The sequence below is a fragment of the Leopardus geoffroyi genome, chromosome B2, assembly GCF_018350155.1.
Source record: "Leopardus geoffroyi isolate Oge1 chromosome B2, O.geoffroyi_Oge1_pat1.0, whole genome shotgun sequence".
In the NCBI taxonomy this organism is placed as follows: Eukaryota; Metazoa; Chordata; class Mammalia; order Carnivora; family Felidae; genus Leopardus; species Leopardus geoffroyi.
This window is the reverse complement of record NC_059332.1, coordinates 53,977,917-53,993,661: the sequence shown is the minus strand read 5'-3', so window position 1 is coordinate 53,993,661 and position 15,745 is coordinate 53,977,917. Positions and strand designations below refer to the sequence as shown.

The 15,745-nt window shown below is 36.9% G+C and overlaps 1 protein-coding gene across 30 annotated transcripts in view; it reads left to right on the top strand.

The window, feature by feature from the left end:
- DST (dystonin) overlaps positions 1-15,745 on the top strand; it is a 495,699-nt gene that overhangs the window by 427,292 nt on the left and 52,662 nt on the right. For all 30 annotated transcript variants that reach the window (XM_045498616.1, XM_045498614.1, XM_045498603.1 and 27 more), the window contains 4 exons: positions 8,768-8,887; positions 9,084-9,191; positions 11,649-11,867; positions 15,526-15,729. In XM_045498616.1, coding sequence (XP_045354572.1) covers positions 8,768-8,887; positions 9,084-9,191; positions 11,649-11,867; positions 15,526-15,729 — 651 coding nt within the window. The remainder of the gene's footprint in view (positions 1-8,767; positions 8,888-9,083; positions 9,192-11,648; positions 11,868-15,525; positions 15,730-15,745) is intronic.

Here is a 15,745-nt window from a genome sequence, read left to right as displayed (position 1 = left end):
TCTGTGAAGTTTATTCAACTGTATGAAAACACTGGATTTTTTTCCCCAAAACTTATATCCACATTTCAGAATTGGCACTGAAGATTTCCCTAAATAGCAAGACTACTATTCTGTACTCTTGGAGTACGATTTTTCTTGAGAGGTTGACTGTGGGTGGTTAGTTCAGTGAAATAAGAGCCTAAAAAGGGCAAGATGACAGGTTGAGCTTGTATTTTTTTTAATGTTTATTTATTTTTGAGAGAGAGACTGTGAGTGGAGGAGGGGCAGAAAGAGAGAGACACAGTCATTATAGAAAATTTTAAGATTTTCTGAAAGAATACAGGAAAAACTCATGGAAGAAATAGTGTGTAAATAATATGATCTCTATCCTTCCAGTCTTCCTTCTGAGAGAGGAAGACCTAGTGTCTTACTACCAATAAGTCATACAGCTAATGCTAATGCCATTGATATTTTCTGGTTGTTCACATGTTTCTAAACTCATAATTTTCAAGTTTATAAAGGAGCTAATTTATGACTGAAGTCATTTCATAACTTTGCTCACTTATAAATACTTGGAATTAGCACCAGAGTACAGTTTGGCACTAAAATATTTGTTTTCTGTTTTCACAATAATAATTCGTCTCTGCAGTATAGAAGAGATGGTGCAAAAATATCTGGAGACTCGGATGTTAGCCACACATTTTGTACTGTTTTAAGGTGTATAAACAGACCAAGCACCATTCTGTGTCTCTTCTCCATCTAAAACAATGGACGTGATCTGACCTCCATCCCATCTTCTCAGACATACCTATAGTCACATACAATTTGTTTTATTAACGGCTACTCCTTTCCAGGTCCCTACCTTCAACATACCCACACCCACAAGTTGACAGGGTAGGACGTATGTCTTGAACACGAAGTGGTAATTTTTACATTTATAGATTTGATGCTTTGTTTCTTAATAACCTGGCTAAATTAGATCTTAAATAACTGAATGTTTTGTTTCCAAGTAAATTTCTATTAAGATGTTTCACCTTTTGCCCAGCATTAAGGCTGTTTGTATACAGATCTACCTCCTGTATAATGTTATAACCTGCTTTTTGGAATTCAAGAAAAGCATAGGGACTTTGTGAGTCAGGTCACTGTTGCAGAGTATATTGGCTTCCAAACATCGATGGGAAAGATGTCTAGGAGTGCCTGGGTGGCTCAGTCAATTAAGCAACTGACTTTTGATCTCAGCTCGGGTCTTGATCTCAGGGTCGTGAGTTTAAGCCCCGTGTTGGAGCCCACTTAAAAAAAAAAAAAAGAAAAAAAAAGATATCCAAGAAAACATAGAAAAGAATTAGTTTGAAAACGACAGGGAAGGGAGCATGCAGATGTCTCAGTAATTGGCATGACTTTGTAACCACCCTGTTTAAACATAGTTTTTAGAAAAGTTCTGATTTGATGTGGTTAGATTTTTTATGGTTATCCTATATGATAGTAACAGTTTTGAGAATATGTGTCACTGAATTTTGAAATCATGGAGGAGGCCTATGACAGAACCCTTTATAAATTTGAGTAGTATTTATTGCTGTTTGAAAAATCATCAAACTGCCTCTATTATGGACAAATGAGTGAGGACTGTTTGCATCTGACTCTACAGATTGGCAAGCATTGACGTTCTGAAGAGAGTATGCTTTTTTATAAGAATTAGGCCCATTCATTACTTTTAGGAAATATCTGAGGAGAACAAGGCAGCTTTAGTAAACAGTGATGGTGAGCTTTATAAACAAAACGAAACAGGTCTCTCCTTCTCACAGTACATGCCATCATCTGAGTTAGAAACTGTACATATTTTTGCCTGTTAAACCTGCACGAAGTAGCGTCTTTTTGTTGCTTTCTTTTTGTTGCTTTCTTTCTCTAATTGCAAATTGAACCAAATGAGCAATGTGGAAATAGGGGGAGGCACTTTCGCTTAAAAGATGTGCAGACTTATAGCCTGAATTCACACCATTGTGATTGTTTTAACCTCAGAGAAGTTCATTGTCCTTTGCCTCATATTAATATGCACAATTGTCAGAAGTTGCTAAAATGTGTGTATTTCACGGGGTCTGGGAATCCCAGACACTCTTCAACAGTTCTAATTGCTCGGCTTGAGTGGCCATAATGACCCTTTTATATTAAAGGCACGTAGGTTGGTGATTTGGGTGCAATTAAAATAAGCAACTCATCAGGTCATTAGGAATCAGCCTTGGAAAAAAAATAACACCTGTTTGTTTCTTTTAAAGAACTAGTAGGAAACCTCCCCCACGGAAGTGAGATTAGTTTAGACCCTCCAGGTGTTGGGGGTGGGAAAATATGGGCTGTGTTATGAATAATGCAAAGCAAAATGGAAGGAAATGCTAATCAAGGAAAAGTGATAAGATCCTCAGCCGGGGGAAGGGAGTAAAAGGATGTCCTTGAAGTTAAGGTTCACTTATCATTTTGCCTTTGTTAAGCCTCTATTTCCACTTAAAAGAAACCCTCTAGATAAACACAAAAGTAGTTTGTCAGAGACTGGAGAAATGTTTAAGAAGTTAAAACCTACTATTTATTGACGGTTGTGGTATATGAGCCATTTTTGGTGAAATTGCATGCATATTTTGAGTTCACGAAGCCCGAACTGTATAGGAGCACCAGTGATAGGGCAACTAGCAATGCAGTCTCTGGGATCAGACCACCTTGGTTTGAGTCTCAGCTCCAACAGTTACTAGCTGGGTAAGCCCTGGTAAGTCAGGTAACTTTTCTCTACTTCAGTTTTCTCAACTGTAAATGGAGTAGATGGTAATACCCAGATGATGCAGTTGTTGTCAGGATTAGAGAAGATACTGCATGTGAAGCACTTAGTGTGTTCAGTAAAATGCTGGCCATTATTGTTTTAGAGCGTTTTTCAGGAATAGAGATAGCCAATTAAAATGTCTTTCACTATTAGGGTGCCTGGCTGGCTCAGTTGGTGGAGTGTGCGACTCAATCTCAGAGTTCTGAGTTTGAGCCCCACGTTGGGTGTAGAGATTACTTAAAAAATAAAATCTTTAGGGGTGCCTGGGTGGCTCAGTTAAGCACCCGACTTTGGCTTAGGTCATGATCTCATGGTTCGTGGATTTAAGCCCCACATGGAGCTCTGTGTTGACAGCTCAGAGCCTGGAGCCTGCTTTGGATTCTGTGTCTCCTCTCTCTCTGCCCCTCCTCTGCTTGTGCTGTGTCTCTCTCTGTTTCTCAAAAATAAATAAACATTAAAAAAAATTTTTTTTAAATAAATAAAATCTTAAATGTCTTTCACAGTCTTGTTGGAAATTTCTGAAATACTGGTTCTACTATAGTAAGAGTTATAGTAGGTCAGTGGTTAGATTCCACTGATAAAACCTAGTAGAATATTTCCTAGAATGCAATTATGGACGGTAATATTATCTACAATTTATTTGAAGTCAATTTCTGCTACTTGAGTGAGCAGTAAACAAGTTTATTAGAATTTGGTCTAATAAACTGGTTCTCCATATTGTTCACATTGTAAAATAAGCAGCCTTTATGGTCTATTAGAAATGTACACATATAGTCATTCGAAAGTTTATAGGTGTAAATAAAATGCCTTGCTTCCCTGTAAATTGCTTAATGAAGACCCTGGGGCTATTCCATTTGTTGCTAAACAATAAATATTTGCTAATTTAATTAAAAAAATCTCAAAAGACAGGAGGGAAATTTCTGCTTGCAGTCTTGTTTTCTTTTAGCAGAGCAAATATTTGCCTTGGTTGAAGAAACAGTGTTTTAGTTTCAGCTTTCCATTTTGGCAACTTAGATGGTATCCCCATACTATTTTTCACTGGATTCTTTTTTTTTTTTTTTTAAGAGAAAGAGAAATAGATTTAAACTAATATTAACACTAACAGGCTGACTTTATTTACTAGGACTGTCATATAAGTGCTGAAAATTGCCTGATCACAAACAAGCGGGGTGGTTTGTCACTTTGTTTTTTCAGGGACCAGTAGAGGAAAAAAGTCATTACTGTTAAATTTTATTCAGATATCTTGCAGCACTTGCACTCAGGTACAAAGGCCTGGACTGTTCTGCCCAGTTTCACATTCGTTAAGGGAATCACGTAATAAAGTTTTACCTTGAAGTTTCATTGTATATATCTTGAAAGTGAATAATCTAACTATGAAGGCTCTTCTACTTGTTTTTCATGAGGATTTCTTTTTTCTACATTGAAGCTCCTGAATTAGTTGAAATTTTTTCCTTTCCTTTTCTTTTTTTTAAATTTTTTACTTTTAAGTAATCTCTACCCCCAACATGGGGCTCAAACTTGAAACCCCGAGATCAAGAGCCACACGGTCCACTGACTGAGGTAGCTAGCCAGGTGCCTTGAAATGTTTTCTTTTCTTTTCTTTTTTCTTTTCTTTTCCTTTCCTTTCCTTTCCTTTCCTTTCCTTTCCTTTCCTTTCCTTTCCTTTCCTTTCCTTTCCTTTCCTTTTCCTTTCCTTTCCTTTCCTTTCCTTTCCTTTCCTTTCTTTTCTTTTCTTTTCTTTTCTTTTCTTTTCTTTTCTTTTCTTTTTTCTTTTCTTTTCTTTTCCTTTCTTTTCTTTTCTTTTTCACATTGGTGAATAATTGCTAATGAGTAGTTCCGTTTGAAACTAACATCATAAAAATTACTGAACCAGATTAAGATACAATTTTTCATATGGTCTTTCATATGGATTCTTTTCTGGAAGCCACATTGTTCTGGTTTGTCCCAGTAGCAGAAAAAGTAATGAATCAATGAAAAAAAAAAATTTATTAACACTACTGTCTGCAAACCAGGAGCCTTTTCAATAAGTTTTATGAAAAATGTGGCTTCGCTAAAAAAATAATGTATAAAGTTATGGGAAATACAGGAAAAATGAGTAATTCTGTTTGAATGTATAAATGTACACACAGTCATTTTAGAAGTACTGCCCTTATAAAGGAGCTCACCCCACTCTGTGGACTAAAACTCTGAATTTCTGTCTAGAACAAGTTCAGCATATCATTGTTCCTCTTAAATGTATGACACTTGAAGGACAGCCCAATGTGGCAAATGTGTTCCAATCTGCTGTCCAGACAGTATGTTAGTCTTAAAGCAGCCTGATTTTGCATCGTGTTTGTTTCTTTGTTTGTTTGTTTGGGTAGGTATTGGTTTCTATCAGATTTTATTCAGACAGCAGTTTAGAGGTTGTTAAGGAAAGGTCTGTTAAGCCCTATCTCCTCCTTCATATCCTTATGCAATTGAGTTTTTTGTTTTGTTTTTTTGTTTTTTTGTTTTTTTTTTACACCTCTATTGTATTCCTGGCTGGGACCCATTATTTACATGATTGCTAAATTTTTCTTCTATCTGAACCATTGACTAAAAGAAACTGACCTGCAAATAGCGTCAGTATTTATTTACTCATTCATTATTTGGCAAAGGTGAAAACAAGTGGGTTCATGATATATAGGAAAAAACTATAATAATTTATAATATTATTAAGTATTTTTCACTTCTATAATTTGTTATTCTTTCTTTGTGAGATTGAAAGTGTAACATTACTCTTAATCAGTGCTATTCAAGTCTGTGCCAGGTTACTGCTGGCAGATTATTTCCTTGTAATTAAGGGAAGTCCACTGATACGCTTGGAAAATATTCTTTAAAAATAAATTGTACCCCATGGTGATGAGGGTACAGAAAAACTTTCCTTGTGGCTGTATAAATCAGTATATCCTACCTGAAGGGCAGTTTGGCAGTATATTATCTAAAAGGAAAATGTGAACTGGAGCTCACACAGAGGTTATCCACACAGACCTTTTGTTGTTGTTGTTTTTAATTAACTTTTATTAAGATACTTGTAGATTTCACATGCAATTGTAAGAAATAAGATAGAGACAGTCACATTGTACCCTTTACCCATTTTCCCCAGTGGTGATGTTTTGCAAAAGTATAGTACAGTATCACAGGCAGGATGTTGATGTTGATGCAGTCAGATACAGAACATTTCATCACCGTAGGACTACCTCATGTCTCCCTTTTATAGCCTCCCACCTCTGCTCCCTCCTTAACTCCTGGCAACCAGAAGTTATATCTGCATTTCTGTAATTTTATCATTGTTTAAAATATTTGAGGGTTTTTTTTTCTACAATCTCTTTCTCTTCTCCTTCTGAGACTCCAACAACAGGAATGTTAGATCTTGTATTATAGTTCCACAGGTCCCTGAGGCTCTATTGATTTTTTTTTTCCTCCAGTCTGTTTTCTATTATTCAGCTTGGGTAATTTCTGTTGTTGTGTCTTTTGCTTCACTGATTCTTTCCTCTGTGCCCTTCATTGATCTCATTCTCTGACCTTATTTGTCATTATATATTTAAGTTCTAAAATTTCCATTTGGTTCTTTATATATCCTCTTTGCTGAGGATTTTTGTTGCTAAGGCCTTCTGATTTTTCACATTCATTTCAGTGGTGTTTAAATGTTTCAGTTGCTCATTAAAGCATTTTTATCATTGTTCCTTGAAAATTTTTGTCAGACAGTACTAACATTTCTGTCATCTAGGTATCGGCATCCATTGATGATCTTTCTTTAGTTCAGTTGGAGGCCTTGGTTCTTGCTGCTAACTTAGGAGTTTTGGGTCGTAATTAAACTTTCCGTTTGGACTGGCCTCCTCAGGCACCACTCTGGCAGAAGAAGCTGGGGGTACTGCCGGGTGCAAGCAGAGGTCTACGTTCCCCACTCAGCCTCTTGTGACACCTGACGGGTGCTCCTCATCTCTGCCGGCTGGGAGTAGGGATTAGACCTCCAGCTGTCGGAGCAGTCTTTTCCAGCAGCTCGGTGAAGGTGGCTACATTAACCACAGAGCCGTGGTGAAAATCCTGACTCTCCACTAGGCCTTCTCTGAACCACCCCGGAGGAGATAGGGAGGGGCAATTCATGACTGCTTGTGGGGGCTCCCCACATGATCTCCACTGATACTGTGGGCAGGAGCTTTGTTACTGGCCAGTGGCACCAAAAGTTGCATCTCCCTACTTGGCCTTCTCTGACATCACCCTGGCAACAGTGCCAGCACCTTGATATGTAGGCTCATGAGCATGAAAATGTAGGCCTTCCTTGGCATGAGTGTGGGTGAGACCACAGCCTTTTTTCCTGTGGAGTCTAGACAGAGTGGTTATTGTTTAAAAGTTCTGTGTCTTGCTAGGATGCCCCTTTCCTGGTCATCTGGCTGAGGGGGCAGACTTCTCTTGGGGTTTTGTCTGTGCCTCTTGGTGTTTCCGGGTTCCATTTTCTCCAGTGTCCAGTCTAGGACGTGTGAGGCAAGAAGAAAACCCAGAGAATTCACCACTGTGTTGTTCCCCGGGCGCCAAGGTCCACAGCAGTTGTGCTGTCTTCTGTCTCCTTTCACAATCTTATGTGTGTTTCGTATGTAACGTGGGCGTGTATGTAACGCCCAGGGATTTGTAGGTGTGCTTACGAGGAACGGGGAAAGCACATCTCCGTCTTCCCGTGAGTCTGCATTGTGTCGCAGAGTGTTTTAGAAGTATGAATTATTTTCTAACCTAGTATCTTATCTCTACTCTTCTCTCTCGTCACTTATATATCCCCTGCTCTCATCTAGATTTCCAGATTCTCTTGAAAAATTTAAAGTTCTGGCAGTACTGTAACTGAGTGCTTGCAATGTCTGTTTCCCATTAAATCTTGCAACTAAGGCCAATGTTAGTTACCATTTACCATTGGTGCTTGTGGGAGCACTTTGCTCATTTATTGATACCTGCTTGGTCCTAGAAGGCATCGGGTTCTGTCTCATGCAAGGTAATGAAGAAGTTCATGCTCTTTGACTTGGTAGTTAACTTCTAGGAATCTACCCTGAAGAACTAATTGAAGATGCCAGCAGAGATTTATATTTATTACAGGTCTGTTTATATAATAGCAAAAAATGCAGTGTGCCTAAATGAAAATACCCACGTATGCTAGAATACAATGATGTTATTTAAAATTCACATTTCAAAGAATATGACATAGGAAATGTTCATAATAAATGAAAGAGCAGGATATGAAACTGTTTATACAGTATTATTCCAGACTTTTATAAATCTTTTTCAACTTCTGGAATAAAATTCACTAAAATACCAACAGTATTAACTCCAGGTTTTAATTTTCTTCTGTATATTTTTCTGTACTTTATGAATTTCTACCATGAATTATTGTTAAGATCAGGAAAATAAAACCTCGTAAAATATTTAAGAATGCTCTTGGAAGTGAATTATTAAATGAGATATAAAAAATTTTACATGAGACATTTGCAGGTATACTCTACATACACAATCGTACTTTGCACATACATTTATACACACATAGTATGATAAATGGGAATATTTCATGAGTTTTGCTAGGAATCTTATACGTCAGTAGCGGAGTGCTGTCTGCATATCATATGGATTAAAGTGATGAATGCAGTGATTGAAAGATGATACCCACTTTCTTAGCTGTTTAATTTGGATAGTACTCTTATGGAGGAAATTCTTATAACAACCAAAAAGAAGGTAACAGACTTAGCTATCCCAGAATAATTAATGCCATGTTACAGATTCAATGTGTTTTAAGAGCGTGTGTTTAATTATTCTGTGGGAACTTCTCCTTTATAACTTGAGTCATTACCATGAATTATTTCAGGATGCCATGAAGAGATAAGCTCAAATTTTCCACTTGTGTAATTAGGATATTTTAAAAAATCTTAGGTAGGTATTTTTCTGGCACCAGTTACAGGAACTTACTGACCTAATTATTCATCTTCTGTTTAGTTTGACCAAGCAGCTGATGCTGAATTATCCTGGATTACTGAAACCGAAAAGAAATTGATGTCTCTGGGTGACATCAGGCTTGAGCAAGACCAGACCTCTGCTCAGCTGCAGCTTCAAAAGGTGAAGAAGTACATTTCCAGTTATATCAAAATTGCTTGTTAACGTGCTCCAATCTAGAACGTGGGATTGCATGATTTACTTTACAAGACCCTTCTAGTGTAACTTGGTATTTTTAACTACTTTGCCTGATTGTTTTCATTTTAGTCACACAGCCTCTCTCTCTCTCTCTTTTTATCTTTATTCTGGTAAATCACAGAAATTCACCATGGAGATTTTGAGACACAAGGATATTATTGATGAGCTTGTGAAATCTGGACATAAAATCATGACCACATGCAGTGAAGAGGAAAAGCAATCAATGAAGGTATAATCTTGTCTGTGTGGCTGCTGCTGAGACCCTCAAATAAATGGCATGCATTGAGTGCTCAGTCCTAGAGCAGCACATTTTCTTTATCCACAGCTGCCATTTGGACATCTGAATCATGAGATTTAAATAAGGCATTTTTTCAAACTTACAGAGTAAAAGTAAAAGGAATATTCCTTAAGGGAATCACCCTGGGGACACTTTTTTAAATAGACACTAAAGCTATTAAAATTTGCATCCTTGAATAACTGGCACACGTTAAACATTCAGTTAATGTTAGCTGTATTATTGCCATTATTATCGGTATAAATTATCACTCTATATGTCACCTGTTGTCTGTATGCTTCAAAATATTTGGTTCTCTTTAATGCTGAAATCCATTCTGTATAAAATTTTGGTAAGCTGTACAGGAAAAAAATGAGCTGAATAATTAAGAAAGCATCTGGTTTCTAGACTTCTTTTTTTTTTTTTTAATATATGAAATTTATTGTCAAGTTGGTTTCCATACAACACCCAGTGCTCCTCCCAAAAGGTGCCCTCCTCAATACCCATCACCCATCCTCCCATCCCTCCCACCCCCCATCAACCCTCAGTTTGTTCTCAGTTTTTAACAGTCTCTTATGTTTTGGCTCTCTCTCCCACTCTAACCTCTTTTTTTTTCCTTCCCCTCCCCCATGGGTTTCTGTTAAGTTTCTCAGGATCCACCTAAGAGTGAAACCATATGGTATCTGTCTTTCTCTGTATGGCTTATTTCACTTAGCATCACACTCTCCAGTTCCATCCACGTTGCTACAAAAGGCCATATTTCATTCTTTCTCATTGCCACGTAGTATTCCATTGTGTATATAAACCACAATTTCTTTATCCATTCATCGCCCCGAATGGTTTCTAGACTTCTAATGATCCTTTAAATTGATGGAAAACCAGTCACAAGTAAAAATGTTTAGTTCAATTCATATTCAGACATCTCAGCAGACTAAAGAAATTAATGTATACTAATGCTTCTGATAGGAAACTATCCCATAGCAAAAAAAAAAAAAAAATATGCAAATGTCTATGCCTAAGATTACACTTTAAATAGTATGCATTGGTTTCAAGGTGTACCCTGGACAAAGTAATAGAATGTAACTATATATTGATACTACTTTTATTTATTCTGGCAATTTACTTATTTATAATTTAATCTTTCCTTTATTATTTTTATAAAGACTGACATGAAAAATAGAGATCATCATGAAATATTTTCTGTGTCATTCTGTGGTTTATTAGATTCCTGTTGTGCTTTATCTTCTGCTATTAGTTTATGATGTAAATTTATACCGTAATCTAGATCACTATGATCACCCCATAAAATACAGTGTATAGTATAATGTTCTACTCTGATTCTAATATATGCAATTAATTTTGCTAGCAATTCCTCTTATAACTTCACTTATGAGAGGGAGTCTTTACTTTTGGCCAGAAAGTAATGTTAATGTCGCTAGACTCATATGAGACTTGTTTTCTAGCCCAGAAGGCCTATAAGACCTAGAAGGATAGTTGAAGAATTTGGCTTATTATGTTTGGAGAGCTCATTGTCTTTTTCATAAAAACCTGAATCTGTTTATTTATTCATATTTTGGGTTTTGTCACCTAATATTTCTGACGGGGGGAGGGGGGGTGCTTGTTCTCTGTCATTAAATCCCATGATTTTTGATGACAATATAAAAACCTGTTGTGTGGATATATCTTGATCTCCAGTTGTACTTTTATGGTTCCACATTTTTGCTATTTTTTACATATATATGTGAAAGGTTTTTTTGTTGTGGTAAGGTACAACATTAGCATAGAAGGGATTATTATTCAGCCTTAAAAAGGAAGGAAATCGTGCCTTGTGCAAAAATATGGGTGAACCTGAAGGATCTTTATTTTTCTTTTTAAGATTTTATTTTTAAGTGATCTCTACACTCAACGTTAGGCTCCAACTTATAACCCCGAGATGAGGAGTCAGATGCTATACTGACCAAGCCAGCGAGGAGCCCCCAAAGGGTCTTTTTAAATTTAAAATGAATGTTTATACATAGAAATAGTTACAATCTAAATACGTTTTAAAATTTTTAATTAATTTATTTATTATTGAGAGCAAGAGCATGAGCATGTGAGCAGGGGAGGAGCAGAGAGAGGGAAAGACAGAATCCTAAGCAGGCTCCACACTGTTAGCACAGAACCTGATGCAGGGCTTCATCTCACGAACTGGGAGATTATGACCTGAGCCGAAGTCAAGAGTTGGATGATTAACCAACTGAGCCACCCAGGCGCCCCTAATCTAAATAGGTTTTAATGATTTTTTTCGTTTAACATACATCTGTGAGTGCCTGCTTTGCACTAAGCATATAGTGCTAGAAAAAACATTCTGGAGTATATGTGCTGTTTGGCCTGTTTAGCCAGCTAAGCACATTTCATTATCTTATTTTCTAGAAAAAACTGGACAAGGTGTTGAAGAACTATGATGCCATCTGCCAGATAAACTCAGAGAGGTATCTACAGCTAGAACGAGCACAGTCCCTGGTTAACCAGTTCTGGGAAACATATGAAGAACTTTGGCCATGGCTGACAGAAACACAAAGAATCATCTCTCAGCTTCCTGCCCCAGCCCTCGAATATGAAACTCTAAGACAACAGCAGGAAGAGCACCGGGTAAGCTGGGGATTAAAGAGAATGTTGTATTCCCCATTGAAAGAGAACCACGATGGTTATGCTGTTTTTCTAGTATATGTGCTGCCAAAGTGAGCACTGGGATGGTGTTTTTTAAATGCAGTTAGATGTTTTACATTATTTTGGGGGGGTTTAGCAATATTGTATTCTGGTCTGCACAGTTGCTTACCTCGTATTGCTCACCTGTTTTCCAGGGTTACAGTGAGAAAGACTCATATGGGGAGGCCACATTGTGTATGTCATTAATTACATCCCAGCTTTCCTAGAATAGTATGAAGTGTAAGCCATCCTGGTGCAAAAGCAAAGTGCTCGTTTTTAAATGTTAGCGAAATAAGCTTTTTGAAGTACTTTGAATTGATGCATGTTGAATTGCTTTTAATTTACATATGTTGACTAAGTTTTATACTTAATATGTATTGGTTGGAGACATCTAGAATATAAGCAAATAGTAGAAATACATCAAAGCGGCATCATACAGACAAGGCCATTGAGCTTGGAGGAAATTGACAATATGACAGCGTGTCAAAACACAAATAATGTAAAAGCTAAGTGAATGAGAAGGGAGAATGCTAAAGGTGCAAAGACAAGTTGTTTCCCCCTTTTTTTTTTAACCTTATGTGCATGGAACTCTTTTGATGTTTGTTTTTGCTCCTATAAGCATATACGATTAAGCTAGAGAGTATATTTCCATCTACAAATATATCATGTTTTAAACATAAATAAAATGGCATTATGAAGCCCTGATTTCAGCAGCTACTTAAATATTAACATGGCTTAAAATTTTGCAAGGGTTTGAATGAGAGAGAGGGTTCAAGACTGTCAGAAAAACTCTGGAGTTGTTGCTGTCATGGATGTGTGAACCTAGTTGCTGTCTCCCCGATCTATACAAATGTACTCTGAGATTAATCATGTGTGTGTGCAAGTGTGCGCATGTGTGTGTGCACGCACACAGGAAGAGTTTAACTCAGTGGTGTATTACATCATTGTTTGAAGAATGTGCCACCCTTATTTTGTTTGTTTACTTTTTTAATGTACTGGCACTGAAGAATATCCCTAAGCGTTTGTTTAGAAGGGCTTTAGTCAACACTTTAATGCAAAATGGAATTTTTAAGTTCTATCTAAAGCAGCAGGAGAAAGACCTAGAAATTATGTAGAATTGAATTTAATTTTGGTATAAAGGTTTATTCGTGGCAGAAATCCTGATGCCTATCCACTGAATAAGTTTTAATATAAAATGTTAACGTGGATTTCTTCAATTCTGAGGTGAGATTTGAGCAGCTGTGTTTCTGTCATAACATCAAATAATGGAATGAGATTATTATTGAATTATTACTGAATTTCAGAGTGGAATTAGTTTTCTCTTTTTAGCATAATCTTTCAGCTCTCAAATGTACAGTTTTATGTATAAAGGAACTACAAAACTTTGTAGCTGAGTCTTCAAATTATTCAACTAAATTATTCATAATATTTACAGCCTTGTAGAACAGCCTTTCTTCTGCAGCTCCACAGCCTTATCCTCTGCTGTATTGGTTTGGGAAGATCTTCTAGTTCATTCTGATCAGGAATGAAAAATGGCTCCAAGAACCAGTTATTATATGGTAGATACATTGAGGTCACACTCATTATCTCCATTGTGACTCGACCCTTATGACAGTATGTTGCCAAGAATCATTTTGTTACATATGAGGCAGAAGACATCACCCATTGGGCCCTTTCTCCACACACACACCCAAGTAGGCATCTGATAGTACCAGATGTTTAAAAAAGGAATGGTCTGAATAAGGGTCATCTCAGTACTTCCCAAACTAAGGAGTTTCACAGTGGTGCTACACAAATGAGATCTACCTAGATGCTAGGCAACTGGGGACATCTCAGCAGAGATCTCTCATTTTTTTACCTGAGAGTCTCTTGATAACTCAGAGTATAAACTTGATTTACCAACATGCCTTGTAGAGTACTGAAACCAGAACATGTGTAACACATTGCTTTTTTGTGAGATTGTTTATTAGCTGTTACTACCATTATTACCTCCATTCCTTAAGGCAGCATGAATAGATGATCTCATAATATGAAACAAAAATAAGAAAATCTCAGCCTGGACCACTCAGGAGCTAGATCACAGACATCCTTATGAGCAGCATGTTAGATTAGGACCAACCCCTTCTTTTTCTTTTAATGGAATTTATGTCTATTTAGCTGTTTTTTAAGAGTTTGGAGACCATCTTCAGAAAAACTTCAAAAATAGCATTGTATTAAAAAATATATCATTGTAAATTAAAAAAAATAGAAAATAAAATTAAAAATAAATAAATAAAATAAAGGATTTAAACCTTAAAAAAAATACATCATTGTTAATGATATGCCAATTTCCTTAATAATTTTCAAAATCATTTATATGACTGATTTTAGTGAGCACTTTCAATAAGTATCTAGATATGTGGCTATCTTGGCGATTCTTCTTGATGAATGATAGAAATTAAAATGTTTACAGGAGAAGATTGGTAGCTTTTCTCCAGACTGTCTTTCCTGAATATAATATCTCTCAGAGAAGTTTTTGTTAGGGGCTAGGTAGCAAATAATTTGGAGGTATACCTTCTGGTGAGGACAAGAAGCTTCTGATTAAGGATCCTAATCACTACTGTGGTACAAATGGAAGGCTCCTCAATGCTGCAGGGAGGCTAGCCTAAGAGAGACCTGGAAGCAAAGATGGATGTAGCTTTGGATCTGGTCCATGAACCACTGCTCAGTGGAGGCTCTGGGTTCTATGGAGTAATAGATATTCTCGATTTATTTGTCTTCCTAGAAGGAATGGGGCTCCATTACACACCCACTTATTGGCATAAATATCATTGTATCCCTTGATTAGATGACATTATGGAAAATATTTCATGTGTCATATATTTTTCTTTAAACACACCTTACCAATAATGCTCAGTATACAGACATGTCTGATAGATTGATTACCCTGTAGCCTTTAACGTTTTAAAATACAGATGGATTTATTCATATGTGTATATTATAGGTATCACATATATACATATAATGGAGTCATACTTAGGTATATGTAATGTAACCTTTATATACACATTTTATATTGGTTTAAATATATACATAACTACAATGCCTTATGGCCTTATATCCTCTTAACTTTTTCTCTTGGCATTATGTCTGCCTTCTGCTGAACTTCTTTCCTTTTCTTTCCTTCCCTTTCTTCCTTCCTCCCTTTTAAAGAATTTTTGCATATATCATGAGTGTACGGAAAGGGACACCGAGAGTTATGGCTTAATCTCTATAGGTTGGGGACATAGTGAGTTCATAATTCTTTATGTAATATGACCCTTGTCAGAGTGTGTACTGCTCTTGATAGGAAATGCATAATGAACTGGGATTCATGATTTCACTCAACGAGCAGTTTTGTACGTACTCTTAAAGAGACTTTGACGTGACCAGACTATTGTTTATTCTTTGTGTCAGGGGCATCTCTTGCTGGCAAGGAGCAGTATGAGCCGTCCTGTGTTAAATGCCTTGTGATGGGAAGGGTGTTTGGAGTTTCTTGCCAGCTGGATGCATTGGGCATGTAGACAGCTGTAATATGGAAGTGTGACCCTGAGATACTGAGAAGCTGTTTGGTTTGTTATAGCAACTGCGAGAGTTGATAGCCGAACACAAGCCTCATATAGATAAGATGAACAAAACTGGGCCACAGTTACTGGAATTGAGCCCAGGGGAAGGCTTTTCTATCCAAGAGAAGTACGTGGCAGCTGACACCCTTTACAGTCAAATTAAAGAAGATGTCAAAAAGCGAGCCGTGGCATTGGATGAAGCTATTTCTCAATCTACTCAGGTAATCATTTATACCA